Source organism: Papaver somniferum, chromosome 4 (assembly GCF_003573695.1).
Source record: "Papaver somniferum cultivar HN1 chromosome 4, ASM357369v1, whole genome shotgun sequence".
Classification (NCBI taxonomy): Eukaryota; Viridiplantae; Streptophyta; class Magnoliopsida; order Ranunculales; family Papaveraceae; genus Papaver; species Papaver somniferum.
The window spans coordinates 14,810,306-14,829,153 of record NC_039361.1 but is presented as its reverse complement, the minus strand read 5'-3'; the positions used below and the strand labels follow the sequence as shown (position 1 = coordinate 14,829,153).

Sequence of the window (18,848 nt, the reverse complement as noted above, 5' to 3'; positions counted from 1 at the left end):
AGATTAGGTAATACGTAAAATACTTAGATAAGGGGTGACCCCGAATTGATATCTGGATCCAGTTTTTGTCCTTTTCTTGTATCCCCCGATTGTTTTTTATATCCCCCAATTTCGCATTCTTTATTAATTTAATAGTATTATCTTTATATATGTGTATATTCTTTTTAATAAATAGTTTTTTATGTCCATTTTAATATTATATGCAAATTAGTTTTTCTCATAGTTAAAAATGGAAAAATATTTTTTATTATTAAAAAATTGTTGATAAATGATTAATTTTATTTAAAAATATTATTTTTTTATCGAAATTCAAAAATTGATTTCAATTAAAAATTATTTATTTAAAATAATAATTCATTTGTTTTTTACTCAAATATTAAAATAAATTAACACTATTAATTAGCAACGACGCTAGTAGTGGTGTAGGTAGTTTCATTTTTTATAGATTAGGCGTTCCTATTCAGAGGGGTATTGGAGCCCAGCTTGTCGCTAGGTTACCAATCAAAAGTTTTGTATGATGTTTTATTTTTTTATTTTGAAGCATGATATTTGTTGAACTACTAATAAGTTGTTACAAGAGGTTATTCAATACCCGAAGATTCAAATACAGAAACTACAATAACATGGTAGAGAAACAAAAGGTGAGAATCAATCTCTGAGTTGGAGTTGCATCGGGGATAAGTGTTGCAAATGGTGGGGTGGTTCTGGATGAGGTTGTTGAGGATCCAAAGGCCTTCGACGAATGCTTTCCACAAGAAAAATTGTACTGTTGATGGACATATCCGAGTCCATAGGAACTTGAATGTTGGTGATGGGTTTCGATGCAAATGATTCGAGATAATAATCTGTCTACCTCCTTGTTCTCCGGCGTTAATCATATCTTCAGCTTGGGATTTTAGCAATGAATACGACTTGAAGTAATATTCAATCTTCTGTTCTTGAGGATGTAGTTCTAAAAGCTAATAGAGTACCATTACAAATTTACTAAACTAAAACCAAGATACAAACAGAAATACAACTAAAACACTACTACTGCTACAGAGTTACTAAAGGATACTGAACTGAAAAAGCAACCAAAAAAAAGGAATTACAAACTCGATTAACACTAAAACTTTGCTGAAAGGTAAAGTTTTGACAGAAAATATCAAGTGGAGGTCACAGATTCACCAGCCCAATCACATATCAAAGGGGGTTTGTGCTTGTTGTTGTGATACAATGAAAGCTGCGAAACATTTTGTATGATTTATTATTGATGTATTATTTTTATACTATTAATATAAATAATAATAATTACTCTGTGGTTTATCTGTATCTACGTATTGTTCTTGGCATTCTGTTCTTATGTCCCCTCAATCTGAACTTACTATTTTCATAAGCAGGGGGGGTCCGCTTTAAAAATGAGCTAATAAGATATGGCCACATAGGGGTGTAAAAATTTTGGGGCATAAAAGTAGGGGATTTCTAGCATTTTCGTTTCACGAAGCTGCTTCCCATCCTCACTTTTATACACCACAATTTTACACCCCTACGTGTCACTCTTATCCACCGTAGATTTCATCCTCACTCTACCCCACCTAGGAAAAAAACAGGAGGTCCTCTTTTGAAAATGAGCTAATAAGACATGGACACATGGGGATCTAAAAATTTTGGGTATAAAAGTGGGGGATTTCTAGTATTTTCGTTTCATAAGTTGTATGTCCGTTGCTTTGGATAGACCACTTTTTTGTTTGCAAGTTCGTTTTTCAGAATTGGAATGTTTTTCAAAATTGCATTTTGTAGTACATGACTCTGAATCTCTCTGATCCCTAGAAATGTTTATTTATTGAGAACCTAGCCAGTGCTCTTAACTTAAACTAACTCAAGTAACATAGTATCTTTTCTACTCCATGTATAAAGTGGAGAAAAATAAGTGTGACACAGGCCATTATAATAGCAACTATACATATTAAATAGATGAATAACATAATCCAAAATGAAAGAAAAACACTAGTTTTTAATGCCAATCAGTGATTTCATTCTGACATGGGATTCAAGTAGGGGTCCAATACAAAATCTTTTCTCCCCACTTAGGATTCTATTTCTAACCAAATCTCTGTTTATCTTTAACTTTTCTTAATCAAACTTTGACAAAAATAAAAGAAGAAAAAAAAGATGTACATCATGGTTTTAAGACTAAAGAGGCTTTAAAGACTGGCCTAAATTTCTCAGCTTTGTGGTTCATCCGTGCAAAAAAATAACATTTCAACTGAGATGGTTTTACTTTTACTTAGTTTGTCTAAAGTTTTTAGTCATCAAGTGAAAAGATAATTGACTTCCATTACCTTGAATGCCCTTTTGAAGTCATACATGACGCCATGGAACAAAGACAGGAGAAGCTCAAGGAATCAAAAAACTCTGCTACTAATTTCATTCAAGTTTGTTAACTTTACATACAACACTCTAAAATCATAAAAAAGATGCAAAACAAAAAAAGATAACAAAACAATCAAATCCTTGCAAGTTACAACATAGTAAGCCTTAACTCGAGAAGGAAACAAAAATCAAAAATTGGATACAAAAATAGATTCCAACTCTGGAGGATTAAAGAAATCCATAGCCTTATTATTAGAGTGAAACTTCAGTGAAGGTCTTGGCTTTCTTGGAGCTGGTGGACATAATAATCTCTCAGAATTAATTCTTGCCTCAACTGATGTTGGAGTTGTAGCTGAACACCCTTGCTCTTCGTCATCACCATCCTCAATCTTCTTATTTGTATTAATTGCTTTCAATGGAGTTCTAACTAGTATTCCAGCCACTACCCATTTCTTATTTCCTTCGGTTTCTTTTCCCTCTGCTAGTACCTGAGACTTCATGCTTAAACCCATCTCTAGAAACAAAGTAAGAAAATGTAACTCTTTGGAAACAAACCGGAACCCAAGTGAAATGAAGATGAGAAGAGTAAACTCGAGCGTAAACAGAAGATGGGTTTATGAAAAATTAGAGGAAAAATCAAAATGTTTTGGTTGAGAAATGGAGGGAAAGGGAGGAGAAGCTGGAGAAGAAGAGAGTCAAAGCTTTTTTTTTTTTTAATAAACGGAGAACTTTTGTGAAGTGAAAGAGAATTAAGTGGGTGAGTTAAAAGAAAGTGGGTGTGTGTGTGTGAATCCGTGTCAACTGAATCGTGCTGTAGACACTATAGAGTATAGAGAGAGTTCTAGTAGGGAGTGTGGGGTAGAGAATCGTGCTAATGACAATCTCGGACACTATTCCCATACACCTTATTGAAGTAGTTCTCTTGGATTAAGGAAGGTACAGACACTAATATGTCCGCTTTTAATGTTTTAGATTTAGGAATGGAAACAGAGACAGCTTCAACCAGTTCAAGTTCATCCATTGCCACAACTGCTACCACATTTCCAGTGCCCAGTCAGCCCTATTCGTCCCGATACAGACACTTGAAAACCGATTCAGATCACCACCGTTACTAGAGACATTTTGGTTACTTTTTGAGACACTTTGGTTACTTTATAGATACTGTTACTACTAGTCAGGTCATTGTTACCTTGATTGCATTAGGCAATCTAAATTTAAAAAACTCCAGCTCATGTCATTGGGATGTTTTGATGAACATTGGGTTGGAGCCTAGTGCGTTTTCAAAATCAATTTGGCCCGAAATGTTTGTTCCTCTCCTCTGCGAGAGAGAAGAAGGTCTTCTGAAACTGCTCTTAGGTCTGATAAGATAGAATTGATAGGCGAGAATTGGTGGAGATACTCTAACTTGAATGACTTTTATATGATCTTGAATATCTTTGTAAGGTTTTCGATTACCTAAATCGGCATTATCAATATATGTTACGAGGCTTGCCTATTTTCCGAAAAAAAAAAAGAGAATGCTAAGAAGGAATTTATTGACATTTTGAAGGTATTGGAAGGAGAGCTTGGAGAGAAGCCATTCTTTGGTGGGGGAAAAATTGGGTTTGTAGATGTGGCTTTGATTCCTTTCAATACCTGGTTTTATGCTTATGAGAAATGTGGAAATTTTAGGCTAAGAAGTGCTTGGAAACGGAGAGTGTTTCTCAGTCACTTTCTGATTCAGAAAATTTTTATGAATTTGTTCTCGCATATCAAAAGAAGCTTGGAATTGCATAAAATCATTTTAAATGCTCACAGGGATGTAAGATGGTGATCCAAGACTAAAAATATTACTTCTGGAATTTATAGTAGAGTAATACAAATGTTTTAATTTTTTTTCTTGTACTTCTTTTTTTTCCTTTGGATATAAATTTACCTCTGTACTTTTAAAGAATAAGTACTTGCCTAAAGTTCAGGTCTACAAAAGAGTTGAATCATGAACTGAGTTAAAAGCATGATCAGAGTCATTTAACTGAAACCCAATACTAATTATCATTTCCAAAAGAGGGCAGAGTTGAAACTGAAAAAGCAGTTTCATTGAACATTAAGAGTTGGGTAAGAGCAAACACAACCTAATTACACAAACATAGAGTTAGAGGCGATGAGGATTGACAGAAGTTCCAAAAAATCAGGGTATAAACAAGTGCCAAACATCTTTCAGGCAGCAAAAAATCTTCAGGAAGATAAAACTTCAATCCCAATAGCCTGTAAGCACAAGTATGGTGTTTAAAGAAAAACAGAAGAACTAGAATCTAGAATTACCTTAGCAAATTTGATATCAGCATCACTATGATCATTCTTTCTCCCACCTGCAACACCAACGTAAAATGACCTAAAGTTGGCATAAAAACCATCAGACTAAATGCGTTGATCAGTAGTAGTAACCATTTTACGAAAATCACAGAACAAGATAAATGGAAACAAATTGTAAGCAAATATTATTTCTTTGGGAGAATAAGAAAGGAACACCTAAAATCAAAATGTATAAAGAGATTCATCACTGCAGGGATTAAATATCCCAAATGAGTAAGACAAAATGGGAAAACAGCAAACATTCAGAAGTTGACGTGCCTATGATTACACCAATATTACGTAAACAGAGAGATAAAGAAAAGACTCAACACTTTATGGGCAGTGGAAAAAGGCACATATGAAGAGGCAGACATTGTCCTACATGGTGATGACATGCTCCAAACCACAGTGAACTTTCACAACTGACTAGTCTGGCTGACTAATATCTGAAAAGATAGCTACCGGCTATCATGTATTAGCTAATGTTATATGCCTGTGCAGAAGAAAATCTATATGCTAGATTTTGCTAACTTACTTGAATTGGGACTTTGACGCGATCAATGAAATTTTTAAGCCACCCAATTTTAGAATTAATTGCCACTTGTCTCTTATTCTTCCAGGGCTCAATGTTGGATTTATTGGTAAAGATCACCTAATTAAGACGAAGGAGAACAGTTATAGATGTGCATGTTCACAAGACTATGATATTGCAATTGAGTAGATGATAAAAAACAGACCAGTTTGTATCTTTGTACAAGCTGTTTAGCTTCTCTGGTATTGATTGGAACATCAGGGACCATGTATCCACACCGATTCTGTAGTTCAAGAATAAAATCATATGGTCAACGTATCGAACTAGTTTTAAACAAGTTCAAGGAGAAGGTTAAGATGTAAAGTAATTGGAAAAGAAAACAAACAACGCTCATTCTTTAACCTTCATTAGTTATACACTTTCAAATGGGATCCAAGGAGGACAGATATGGAAAAATTGGAAAGAGCAGATGAAACATGACCCAAACATTTGTGATCTTGGACATGGCATACAATACAGGAAATGCAACAGAAGAAGAAGAATTTAAGAGTAGAAACGGATGTTGTTTTCAAAAAAATTACATTACCTTCTCACATCGATGTTTGCAAGACAACCATCAAAATCAAATGCAGCAATTTTTCATGAATCGCGAAGACCTTCATCCTATGGAAAAGGTGAGATCATTAACGGAATTATTAGTGGCGAATAACACTGGATTGCTACCATGTGGATGAAATCATATCAAATTAGTGTGTATATATTCATTTGCCCCTTTTACGAGGTGAAACCAACATCAAACTTACTTTTTATTAAGCAAAATAGTTACATAGTTGTAATATTCTCAATCCAAAGTAAGAACTAACAGCAAAGCAAACCTCCGAAGAAAAATGTGTCATTACTACAGGATTGTATAGCAAATCAAAATCTCGTAGATGATAATACAAGATCCAGAATCATTTAAATCAGGAAGTTTAAGACTGCAACAGGGGCCAGAAGTAGAAGAAATTTTGGGAAAAGTATCTCACCCTCTCCAGAAACATAAGTGGTTTGAAAGCTCTCCAATTTGGAGACTATGTAGATTCCTGTATCACAAAAAGAAAAAAACTTTCGCTTGAATAAAGAATATAGCGAGAGAAAAGAAAAATGAAAACCAAGTATACCACAAACCTTGTACTGTTTCTGTACATCGAAAAGTACTGTTTCTGTACATCGAAAATAGAGAAAGCTATCTCCAACTCAGCTTTCTTGCCATTGTCCACCATAGTTTCATCTGTTTTGCAAACCTAAAGACAAGGGAGATGCAAATCAAAACAACAATTAACGGCATAATACATATAGATTTAGTCATTTAATCACTTAGAGACAAAATTCCTCACTTCAAATTCTCTCCAGCTTTGGCCATCGCTTCCTTCAACCACAACCTGTTCATGCTGAGTTGGTTTAGTGGGATGAAAACTCAGAAAGTAAAATAACTAAATCAATTGGCTCAAGTTCTAACAGGTACCATTAAAACCAAACAATTATTTAAAAAGATAATGGTAGACCAGTAGATTGCAACACTTCAGCTCAAGTCCTCACCTCTTTATACAATTTATCACATCCATGCATTACCTTCTTCAGTGCTTCTTGGTCACAACTCTGAAACCAAAAATAAACATATAAAACATTAAAAAGAAAACGATAGGAAGAAAAAAAATGCGCACAAAAACTTAGATGTGAACTCAGAAAACAGTCAGAACTTTGAACCACACAAGCCTCAAGTGATGAAAAGCCATCAATCTCTTCTACAGAAATAATGGGCTGAGAATCAGTAGGAAAGCAAACTGGAGGATACCATGTCACGTCATGCCTTCATTCTTTGCTAATTGAACCTAATCTCAGCGACTTCGCAGGAATTTCCTCGGAGCATTTCCTGCAAGAAGAGCGGCTAGACTTTGCATACTCAGTGACGATCTTGATAGAGGGCTTTTTGCATTTGATGTAGAAACGACAGAAGAATAATGGGCATGAGAAAGTAAAACAAACTAAAGAAAGTACTGAGCCAAATTTAATCATATAGTCAGGAATGAAAATTATAAATTTAGAAGACTGGCATGGGCATAAGATCTACTTAACCAACCTTTTAAAGAAAGAGAAAAAAAAAAAAAAAAACTAGATCATACAGTTGAGCACAAAAAACTAGTCAGGGGTATCTACCTTTGACGTCTTTGATTTGCTTTGGAGTTCATCTTCTGCAGCTTCATCTAATTTAAGAACCTGAGATAGAGACCAGTAAGAAGCTGCTCGTAACTAAAATTCGACATAGAATAGAACAAATAGGAAGCTATTAAAATGATGTTGGCCACTTCGGACTCTTCCAAACTATTTTCATTACTTCGATGAGTAATGCCTCACCACCACACCACCATAAGGATGGGATAGTTAAGACGGTGATAATAATAAAAGGATTGAACAAAACTCAGGAGTTTAATGGCATTGGAAATACAGCACAGCAAAACTGCAGGAGCTCAGCTCAAAGCGTTTTACCTCTATCCGCAACGGCTCATCATTCAATAGCTATTTCAGTGCTTCTTGATGATTGCTCTGAAATGCCAAGTGAAGAGATAACTTTTACCTTTCAATTCCATAGTTGAATCTCACAGGGGAAGGAAAGAATCATACTCATATTATACCTTTCAACAACAATTATAATTTTAACTCACTGCATTCAACACCAAAATTAAATCAATACTACAATAACCCATCACACAACTAGTTATAAACATAGGTTTTAACCACTTCTATGTTCAATGTTATGATTTTAGTTGTATAAACCGAAATTAATCCAACCATAAGATCAAGAATCTCATGATTTTAAATAAAGTTTGTTTTTTAAACCCCAGTTTAGAATTACCAACCTTCGAATCGTTTGTTGATTAAATTCAAAAATGAAATGGAATCACCTTTGACTATACAATAAACCTTTTAGTTTCAAGCTGAAATTCCGCGTACAGCACCTTCAACATTAAAAGGGGCAAAACTCCTCTATTTGGGTTTGAAGAACAAAGGTGAGGAGAAGGAGAAGTGATGGGAGAATATCATTTCTTCTGTTCCATATGAAGCACTCGGCGAAAACTGGGTTACTGCGGAGTCAAGGTCAACTTTTGACCATGGCGGCAACTTGGTTTCCTCCTGGTACTATTTGTGCCGAAACATAGGGACCACCGGTTAGCCAAGAGCCACATTGGTTTCGTTTCCTGGCTACGCTACATCTCTCATTTTCACCCAACAAAATGTGCACCATACTGCTTGCACCAAGTGTGAACACAGAAGTTACGATGATGCCTTCGTGTCCACAAACGATGTGCGCAATATTTAAAGTACATAGATAACTTCATGATAAAACTAAAAAAAAGGGAGCACACTGAGCATAAGAGCTCGTCATCGCTCTATTTATACTAAATTTGAATGTTAAATAACGATCATAAATGAATATGTACATCCACGGGGTATGGGGGGTTTTCATTATGAATTGATCGGATTACAAAGCTTAGTCGAATGACTCTGAGTAAGGGAACGAAGATAAAGGAAAAAGGAGACTTCTCATGCCTAGTGTTGCGCTTTTCTCTCTCTTTCTACTAATAATTCTCTCCAATTGGTCGACCCCTCTTCAAAGGTTGAGCAGGGTATTTATAGGCTCCTTATGTGGGCCTCTCTTCACTGACTCTGTTGTCATTTATCGTCTTGGTTGGTGTGCCGATCCCGAAGACTATCTTCGTGATGATCTGATGCCTCCAACGGTAATATGTTGCAACGATGATCCACCTCCTCTTCCCCCATAGGAAATTCGACACGTATCCTATGTTCGTAGCATTTAATGCGAGTGGTTGGGAAGTCCGCACGCGTCAGACAGTTGCTGCTGCAGCTGTCATTCCCTTGTCAGTGAGTTTCATCTCCTCCGTCCATTTCGGATCTACCTTGGGATGGAGTATGTTAGAGGATTGCTCGGTCGACCTCGCATGCTTTGCTATCTCAAGCATGTTTGTCAATGTTAGTGACCAAAACTATGAGTCTTGATTTCTAGCCTACATAGCTAAGTCTCGGACTAAGATAGAAAAGTGTAGTTGAGCTCAAGGACTTCATGGCTATTCATCATACAATGACGAAGATCTATACAAGGAACCGTGGAACTTCATCAACAAAAAGTTATATGGAGACTTGAACTTATCTATCACTCAAAAGTCTATCTATTCTATCTCCTACTTCTTATGAGACAAAAGTCGTATGCTATATACACTAGATCATACACATTTGACATTTCGAGCTGAGCATTCATTGCATATCTTTTATCTCGAAATCGTGTGTTGGTAAAGCGTTTCGCTTTGATCAAGTTTATCTTCACCTAGTGACGAAAGTCATGAAAAGTTTCAATCACTTTGAGAATTGCTCTGACGTGAATCGGTCTGTGAATAACGGCTACATAGCGTCCTCTGAGAATGTCTCAATGATTGAAATGAGAGTTTAGATTACATAACCATGTATTCCTTGAACCGAAGTTTTCGAACTTTGTTGATCAAGAGAAATCGGGAGGATTGTGGAATTGCCTTGCCAAGTCCGCGAACTGTCGGAAGTTCTCGACCGAGAATTTCTACTGGATTTTCCAAAACTCGTTTGTGTGCTAAGTCCGCGAACTCAGTCCACGAACCCAATCTGCGAACTGGCGTAAGTTCTCTTTCCGAGAATTTCTGCTGATTTTAGAAAACTCAACCGATTAACTTAAGTCCGCGAACTTGTTTGTGAACTTAAGAGGTTATGATCTAAAGATGTGCTATGAACATGAAATATTAAATTACTAAGGAATGCTTTATGCAAATCGTGGCTATAATGTTCATGAGCCGATTCATTCAATTGTGTCTTGTGTAGTTACATAAGATCTCATAGCAAATGAACAACTCTTTAACTAGTTCATCTGAGTCAATTGAACTAGTTATGGTGAAGAAGAACAAGGTTAATATGAAATGCTCATATGGTTAACCTTTTGGGTTACTATGTTGAACCAACATACACGTACACGTTTGGGCATGGTTTTCGCAAACCCAGTAAACGTATACCCAAGTGTGTGTGACAAGCTAAGTTTTCGATCTAACGGTTGAGAAATATTAGCTTGAATATAAATCTGGTTTTCATCTAACGGTGAATATGGATTTCTTTGTAACTAAGGCAAAACCCTGAACTGAAGGCTATATAAAGGAGACATCTAGCTTTGAGCAAAACTAATCCCCACACGTCTGTGTGATACTAGTGCGCTCGCTAGAGTCGATTCTCCTTTAACCTTTGGTTTTCTTCTCTAAAACCAGGTTGACGACTTAAATACTTCATTGGGATTGTGAAGTCAGGCCGATACTACTTTTATCGTAGTTGTGTGATCTGATCTTGCATCTTCTATCGTACGAGTACAATCGATTGATTGACTTGAGATCGTGAGAGTTCTCCGATAGGCAAGATAAATAAGTCACAAATATCTTCGTCTCACTGTTTGTGATTCCTTAACAAACCGCCTGTGTAGTCAGGAAGGATTGTAGAGAGGTGATTGATTAATCTAGGCTGTTCTTCGAGAATATAAGACCGGATTATCAATTGCTTCCTGTTCACCTTGATTTTATATCTTAAGATGGAACAAATCCTAGGGTTTATCTGTGGGAGACAAATTTATCCTTTGATAGAATTTTCTGTGTGAGACAGATCTGTTTATTATCAAGTTTGTGATTTTGGGTTGCAGCAACTCTTGGTTGTGGGTGAGATCAGCTAAGGGAATCAAGTGCGTAGTATCCTGCTGGGATCAGAGGCGTAGGAGTACAAATGTACCTTGGATCGGTGGGAGACTGATTGGGGTTCAACTATAGTCCAGTTCGAAGTTAGCTTGGAGTAGGCTAGTGTCTGTAGTGGCTTAATACACTGTGTATTCAATCTGGACTAGGTCCCGGGGTTTTCTACATTTGCGGTTTCCTCGTTAACAAAATTTCCGGTGTCTGTGTTATTTCTTTTCCGCATTATATTTTATATAATTGAAATAATACAGGTTGTGCATTCATGATCATCAATTGGAAATCCTACCTTTGGTTGTTGATTGATATTGATTGATTCTTGGACATTGGTCTTTGGTACCGTCCAAGTATTCCTTATATTTGATAAAGACTCGCTATTGTTTTTAGCTTGAGTAAAAAATCAAATCAAGAGAGAGATATTAACTCCTTAAGATACTTTTATCTAGATTGAGTCTGACTGTCTAGTTGATTCTCTAGCAAAGTATTTCGGAGTTAGTCCATATAGATTGCTAAGCGAAATATTGGGTGGTGTTGTTAGACCCCCGCTTTTTCAGAGTAAAGCAAGCTTCTTGATCTCCTACTGTGCTTCACGGTAGTCTTAATTTGCATCATACGCTCTTTGACTTATCGGTCGTTGGATCTATTTTACGATGGACACGTGGCAGATGATGATTTGTATTCCTATGATGTTGTAACGTGGCATCATAGTTCGATTCTCCTTTTCTTTATGGATTACACGTGGACTTTCCTTGACAGGTGGTCGATTATGAATAATATGCATACAATTTGCCCCTTTTCTTCTAAGTTTGATAAGAATCAAAGTTTGAAGAAAAATTCTTCACCCTGCATGTTTCTCATTCCTTGCAATAACTTCCCCTTGATTTTCGGGCACGTTCCCCACTCCTAGTAATAACTTCCCCTCGACTTTCGGGGCGGTTTTCTTCTCCATTTATTGCGGTTATAAATACGGGAGGGGGATATGGGCATAATAACTTTTATTCCATTCTCATTCTTTCTTTTCACTAGTTGTTCTCAGGTTCTCTGAGAAACATTAACTTCTCTTTTTCTTTCTTCTGTTCTCCTGCTTTTAACTCTTGTCGGATTTTTCTTATTCAACACTACCCCCAGTTTGCATCAACAATATCTTCTCAATAATATCTTTGGTTTTGGGAAGGCTTGGTGATTCTTCATTATCTCTTGGTTCCACCATTTTTACAAGTATGCTGCTTTTGTTACTGCTCTGATGATTTTGCTTCCTTATTTCATTTCTGCTGCTGTTGTTACTACTTCTGGGTTTCGTGATGGAGAACATGATATACGAAAGTATATATACTTGATTTTTTTCTTCATGCTGGAGAACATGATCCCTTTGTGGATTTTGATTGGAGTATTTTTTTCTTGATTATCCTGTGTTTATGCTGATCTGATAATGTTCTTCATGAAAATTAATGATCATGGATAAAAATTTGATATTCGTTTTTCGTCTGATTCCTCTCTTAGGTTGTTATGGCGGATAATGAACGAATACCTAGTCCCTATAGGTCTCCACATCAAAGTCCTTATAGATCTCCGCCATCTAGAAGTCCTGATATTTCTCCGCCGAAGGCTCCGCTACAAAGATCTTCTCTATCAGATCCTCGTCCTCAGAAGCCTTCTTCGTCATCTGACCCAAAAGATTTTTCCCAAAGAAGAGGGGAAGTAAAGAGAGGATCTCGTTATGCAGTCGTCCCACAGGCAGATTCTCTTCACAACGTTCAGAATCGTTGTCAGCTCATCCTCTTCGTTCCGTCGCTCCATCTGTCCCTTTAGCTTCACAAAGGTCTAAGCCTTCGTCGAAAGATCCTCCGTTGAAAGATCTGAATTTGTCAAGGAATCCGTCGGTGAAGAGAAAGTCTTCGGATGTGAGTCCTCCGTTGAAGTCACCATCAGATAAAGTAGCATCTCCTGACATTGCCCTTTCGGTACAGATTTCCCCGGTTTCTCAAAAGAAGAAACGGGATCCTATCTCCTTCAGAAATACTGATCTTGAAGCTTTTAAAGTGAAGCATGGTCTTGATATCTTTGAGATTCTTTTTTACAACCAAGGGGACAATCTTACTTATGATATGATAAAAATTATTAAGTACGATTCCCAACATTTCTTGACTACCGTAGGAGCATTCAAAGCGGGTTTAATGCTTCCTTTGTATAAATGGAAGGATTCGTTCTACTACGATGTGTTGACTCATCGTGGGGATGGTTCTAGTACTCATACTCACTGCCGCTTAGTGGTTCAATTAAGTGGGAATTTCTGGCGATGTCTTTGTGAGTGTTATCTTCGGAGAAAAGGTGAGACGACGATGACATGTTATGAGCCTGATCCTAAACAGAAGAGTTGGTACACCGCTGAGAACTTTAATGCTTCCTTTGGAGATTATGTTAATAGTAGGAACCGAAAAAGGTGGAGTATTGGGATTCGTACAATCGCTTCTCCTCATGGTGAGGTTCGTCTTAAGAACGTACTGAAACTACTCTCGATCCCCATACTGATACCGAAGAAGAAACCGATATTGGAGAGCATGGTGATAATCATATGGCTGATCCTGAGCGTACAACCTCTCCTCGTTAAGAAACTGAAGATGTTGGCCTACAATCATCGATTCTTGAGCCGATGGACGTTCCAGTGCCGAACCAGGAGTTTTTCTTTGGTAAGATTTACTCCGTTGGCGGCCATCCCGACTTAGGTTCCCTTATGGGCATATCTTCGGAGTTCTCGTTGTTGTCTCCTAATGATAACTGGGAGGTGGAGCCCGAAGACGATGGTGGAAAAGTGGTTGAAGAAGAAGATAATTCTAATGGTGAAGATGATGAGCTTCGTGCTGCCAAGGAAGCGAAGGATAAGGAGACCGCTTCTAGTACATCTTCAGAGGGTTTCGTAAATACAGTGATGCATGATGGTGGTGATGAGATTTTCGATTGGATGAAGAGGAAAGGTCTTATGAACGTTTCCCATCTTGCTCTTGTTATCCCAGACGAGAGAGACTCTGATGCATTTACTCGTCGTCATATGGAGTTGTGAGTTGTCGTCTCGTGAAAAAGTGACCGAAGTATGGAAGTGTGGATTTGGTACTACTCTCCTAATGAATCTCTTAGATACTCCTCCTGCATCTATCACTGAGATGATGGCTTTTCCTGATGGGCATCAATATGGTTTTCCCCAACAGCGTATACTCGAGGTATCGTGTTGTCCTGGCCACAAGATTCCTTTATTAGTGCAATTTTTCTGTGGTTTTTATATTCGCCTATTTCCGTTGCAGTTGGTGAACAGTGAGTACTGCAATCATACTCTCTATCAATTCTTCAGAGTTAAGGCGCTCAAGTTGGAGGCCAAGTTGCGCTAGAGGGATGGTGAGCTTAAATCTACTCAAGAGTCCATTGAAGCGAAGGATAAAGAGATATTTGAGCTGAAGGAGCAACTGAAAGGGAAGCAGTAGGTTGGTGATGATGAAAAAGAGCTTCGACAGGAGATAGTTTCTCTTCGTGAAGATCTTGGAAAGGCCTGAGGCGAGGCTTCATCGGAGGGTACTTCTTCCAGAGATTTTTCCTTTTGCTTCCCTTATGTTTTCAGTCGTCTAGTGTTCTTTCTGAGTTAGCTGCCCATGTCTTCAGCGGGTGGTGTCGAAGAGTTAACATGGCTTCAAAGCGAAAGGACTCGGCAAACTTCTCGTATTAGGGAACTAGTTTCAAAAGTAATAGAGTAAACTAATACATGGAATTCCCATATGGATGAATATAAACGGCTACTGGAAAGTTATCGAAAGTGACGGGAACATATGGTTGAAATGAAAAATTTAGTAGCCGTTGATCGTCGTCAGTTCAGCGGTACTCTGTTATGGACCCGTCAAAACCTTTATGAAGCTCGGGATGCTGCTTCTCGATTAGAAGCCAATGTAGCGGATCTAGAAGTAGAGCTTCGTGAGGCCCGCTCGTCTCATGATCCTAAAGTTCGGGATTATATACAACGGCTTGTTCGAGAACGAGACAATGCTAGGGAAGAGGTGCATGCTCTTAGTAAAGATTTAACTGCTTCTCGTGCCGACGTTGCACGTTTAGTTGAATCAGAGAAGGACCTAAAGATTAATATGTACGGACTTACAAAGGGGATCGAGGAGATCAATAATAAAGTTAATCATCTTCATCATCTGGATTAAATGAAGCAGGTAGAGTTAGATCAACGCCAATTCGATCTCGAAGAGTGTCAGCTCAGTTATAAGAAACTTTCCAACGAATATGATTTCCTTGACGAAGCCCGGGATGTAGTAGTAAACGAATTTGAAATAGCTTCGGCTGATGTCGAAGGTATACGTTAGTTTGATCGTGAGTAGTTGTTTATTTTCTTTATCTGAAATTTCATCTTTTATTTTTAGAGCTCGAGAGACAGATTCGCCTTGCAAATGAAAAATTTGAAGCGGCTCAATCTAAACTAGTCAAGCAACAGGAGCGGACCAGCTATTTCGAGGGGTGGTCCGAGACTTTGGATGTGACTGCGAAAGAATCTGCTAAGGAGGTGGAACATCTGAAGTCTTTGTTGACGAAGTCTGAGCTCAAGATCACTGTCATCACCGTTGAAGCTCTTCATCAGTTGGCCTTGGAAGCTAACAAGATGTTGGCTCAGATAGAGCAAGGGATTTTGAAGGAGGGCATCACTAAGAAGTACAAGCGTCATCCTGTTCCCGAGCCCTTTGTGACCACCTCTGACCCGTCTTTTGGAGGAAGCGTTCATTCGTCTCAAAAGGAGCAGTATGACGATCGTCCTGAAACCGAACATTCGTCGAAGAAATAGGGACCTCTAAGTCTTCGTTGTGGAATAAAGATTTGTTCGCTGGTGATTACGTAGCTTCGGGCTATGTTTTTGTATTTCTTGTATTTATTGCTTATTCTCCTCAAACTTGTAATCAACTTTTTCAAATGGATCATTAGTCTTTTAGTATGTACAATTTTGGTTTTCCTGTAATGTTACTTTATGCATTTTAACTTACTTATGAATATATAAAAATGAAATAGGAAGAGAGTGTGTTGTAAAATAACGAAGGTGTGTACCTTCCTTATTAGTTTTGGACCTGTCACCTCGTCAGTCAGTCATGGGCCAGAGGACTACCTAACGGTGGGGGTTCGTGCAGCGTTCTCGGATCGTGGTGCATTATTTAATATTTACATTCACCCGTGCTGTCGAACCACTGCCTTGTGTTGGGTTGGGTATCTCTTTCTACTGGAATCCTTCCTCCTGGTCATACACTCATAGACGCTGATAGGGGAGTCCTGAGAGATGGCATGCAGGTGCTTTCCCCAATATGAATACATAGGTAAGGAATTGTAACCAGATATCCCAGTGTTATGACTAGTACTTGTTGAAGATTGTAACACAAAGAGTTCCTTCTTGATTGATGTAGTGAGGTCTGCTACTCCTCGTCAAGAGATAGAAACATGTCGAACGGGTGCGCTCCCTTATTCTGTTGGTGTTCTTCACGCATATGCAGAACTGCGTTGCTTTCATGGTGTTTGTGGGTGAAAACGGTTTCTGCTGTTTTTGGTAATTTCGTGTGTGTGGATGAAAAACGAGTCTAAACCCTAAATAATGTACTGCACGTGAGTACTTTTGATTCGAGAGATCAATCTGTACAATCCTTGCCTAAACCAAGAAATGGTCGTTCCAGGCTTGCTTCGGTCACAAAGTGAAGGAGAAGGGTTGGTCTTAGGGAGGGAAGTGAAGAAATGTGTTGAGACCAGAATAGTTGATTCTGGAAGTGTGGGTGTTTCGTGACTTGTACTAGAAAGTTGATCTGGCTAGCTGAATAAAAAACTATCAGATGATTTCTGGATGTGGTATTGTTCTCCTGACCAAAACTTGTTGTTTGGTGGAAACTAGGTGAGACCTATTTATACAAGTCGCAACAAAACGTACCCTGGTCTCGTAGGAAGTGGAAATGATTGAGTGGTGGAAGAAGGGAGTAACGGGTAACGCCTGGAATTTATGTTTCTATAATGAAGGATACGTTTTCACCGTTACTTCTTGCCATTACTAACCGCCCCGCTTTATGACACTTTCCTGTAACGGGCGTATCACACGCCGCATGCTGTAAACCACCAGACCAATACCTTGATGAGTATCCCCCAGTTTGTGACATGTTTTGATGTCTCGAGTGTTTTAGTGGAAAACATGTAGCACTTTGCTACGTGTGGCAAGTTAAAATTGAGAGGCTTGCCGTAGGTAAATAGCATATGTGATGATAGGCTCGTTTTGTCTAGTCGCCTAAAACTTGTCACGGGCTGAACGACTCGGTGGCGAATTTCGATGGCTGAGATCGCATATTTTGAATAAGGATGGTCATTGATTATGGCCGCATCTTGTTGTATAACGGAGTGGCACCATCGGCATAGTGGCACCTGGTGGAGCCATGACATAGCGGCATGCTAGTAGCCATGGCATGGTGGTGTGCCAGTTGTCGTTGAATAGCGACATGCTAGTAGCCGTGGCATGATGGCATGCCAGTGATCGTGGCATAGCGACGTGCTAGTAGTTGTGGCATGGTGGCATGCCAGTGGCCGTGGCATAGCAACATGCTAGTAGCTGTGGCATGGTGGTATGCCAGTGGCCGTGGAATAACGACGTGCTAGTAGTTATGGCATGGTGGCATGCCAGTGGCCGTGGCATAGCGACGTGCTAGTAGCCGTGGCATAACGACGTGCTAGTAGTTGTGGCATGATGACATGCCAGTGGCCGTGGCATAGCGACGTGCTAGTAGCCGTGGCATAATGGCATGCCAGTGACCTGGCATAACGACGTGCTAGTTGTCGTGGCATGGTGGCATGCCAATGGCCGTGGCATAGCGACGTGCTAGTAGCCGTGGTATGATGGCATGCCAGTGGCCGTGGCATAGCGACGTGCTAGTAGCTGTGGCATGGTGGCATGCCAGTGCCGTGGCATAGCGACGTACTAGTATCCGTGGCTGCATGGTGATGTAAGTGGCGCCTGGCCTGGCCATGGCCACTAGATTTAGGCGGCTGGTCGCCTAAAAGTTGCCACAAGTATGTCAGTTTGGTATCCAACTTGGACGGCTGAGATTGTATCTCAGGAGGAAGGGTAGTCGTCGATTATGGCTACCTTCTGTCGGCGCCCGGCAACCTTGTGTAAATTAGGGTTTGGGCATGCCGAAACCCTAATTAGCGCCCCTTACTAAAATCGTTGTAAAATTCTCATACGAACTCGGATTTTGACGGTCCGCCCCTCCATTCTGATCGAAAAAGAATTTCATATCTCCTTGCGTGGGAATAGTTAGGGTTTGACCTGGTTTAGGAGGTAAAAACAGCCCGACAGTAAAACTCAAGAAGAATTCAGGAGGGATGTGGCGGGCCCGAGGTGGCATAGTTTTGTGCCATGATAGACACATTTTTGTGTCCGAATTGTCCTCAGTGTCTTTATTGGTGCTTGATTTTGTACTTATGGTGTTTTATGTTTGTGTAGGTGTTTTTGGAGAAATACACTTGTGTAGAAAAGTTGCTCAAAAAGTGTTATTTGGACCACGAAAGAATTACTAAGGGGCACCTCAATTACTAAGGGACATCACATTTCCAGGGAAGTACTAATGGCACCCCATCAGAGGATAAGGGGAGGTCATCTTCAAGAATTCAAATAATGTGCTTTGGCGGGAAAACTGGTTCTCTTCTGGCAGAATTAGGGTTTGCTTTTTGGATCGGTTTTAATGAGACTTAAACCCTGAAATTGATTTGGGTTGTTCTAATGGGCTCAACAGGGATGCTAATGGAGTTCGTTTCAAACAGAATTGGCTGGA

General features: G+C 39.0%; 1 protein-coding gene and 1 long non-coding RNA gene across 11 annotated transcripts; both read right to left on the bottom strand.

Moving 5' to 3' along the window:
* Positions 1 to 2,540: 2,540 nt before the first annotated feature.
* Positions 2,541 to 2,864, bottom strand: LOC113272058 (cyclin-dependent protein kinase inhibitor SMR6-like). Its single transcript, XM_026521966.1, has one exon. The coding sequence runs from the start codon at positions 2,862 to 2,864 to the stop codon at positions 2,541 to 2,543; it is 324 nt and encodes a 107-aa protein (XP_026377751.1).
* Positions 2,865 to 4,405: 1,541 nt separating this feature from the next.
* LOC113274798 lies at positions 4,406 to 8,372 on the bottom strand. 10 transcript variants are annotated; one of them, XR_003323227.1, is made up of 12 exons: positions 8,113 to 8,372; positions 7,742 to 7,916; positions 7,412 to 7,471; positions 7,050 to 7,142; positions 6,794 to 6,853; positions 6,592 to 6,636; positions 6,383 to 6,498; positions 6,241 to 6,297; positions 5,802 to 5,878; positions 5,421 to 5,498; positions 5,219 to 5,335; positions 4,406 to 4,723 (listed from the first exon to the last, which is right to left on the bottom strand). It is a non-coding gene; the product is annotated as an uncharacterized LOC113274798 (long non-coding RNA). The 10 variants fall into 10 exon arrangements; XR_003323226.1 differs by having other exon boundaries at positions 4,406 to 4,700; XR_003323230.1 differs by having other exon boundaries at positions 4,406 to 5,335; positions 7,742 to 7,798; positions 7,888 to 7,916.
* Between the last annotated feature and the right edge of the window lie 10,476 nt (positions 8,373 to 18,848).

Coding starts and splice junctions, on each gene's coding strand:
- LOC113272058 (XM_026521966.1), bottom strand. CDS start 2,864: ATGGGTTTAAGCATGAAGTCTCAGGTACTAGCAGAGGGAAAAGAAACC.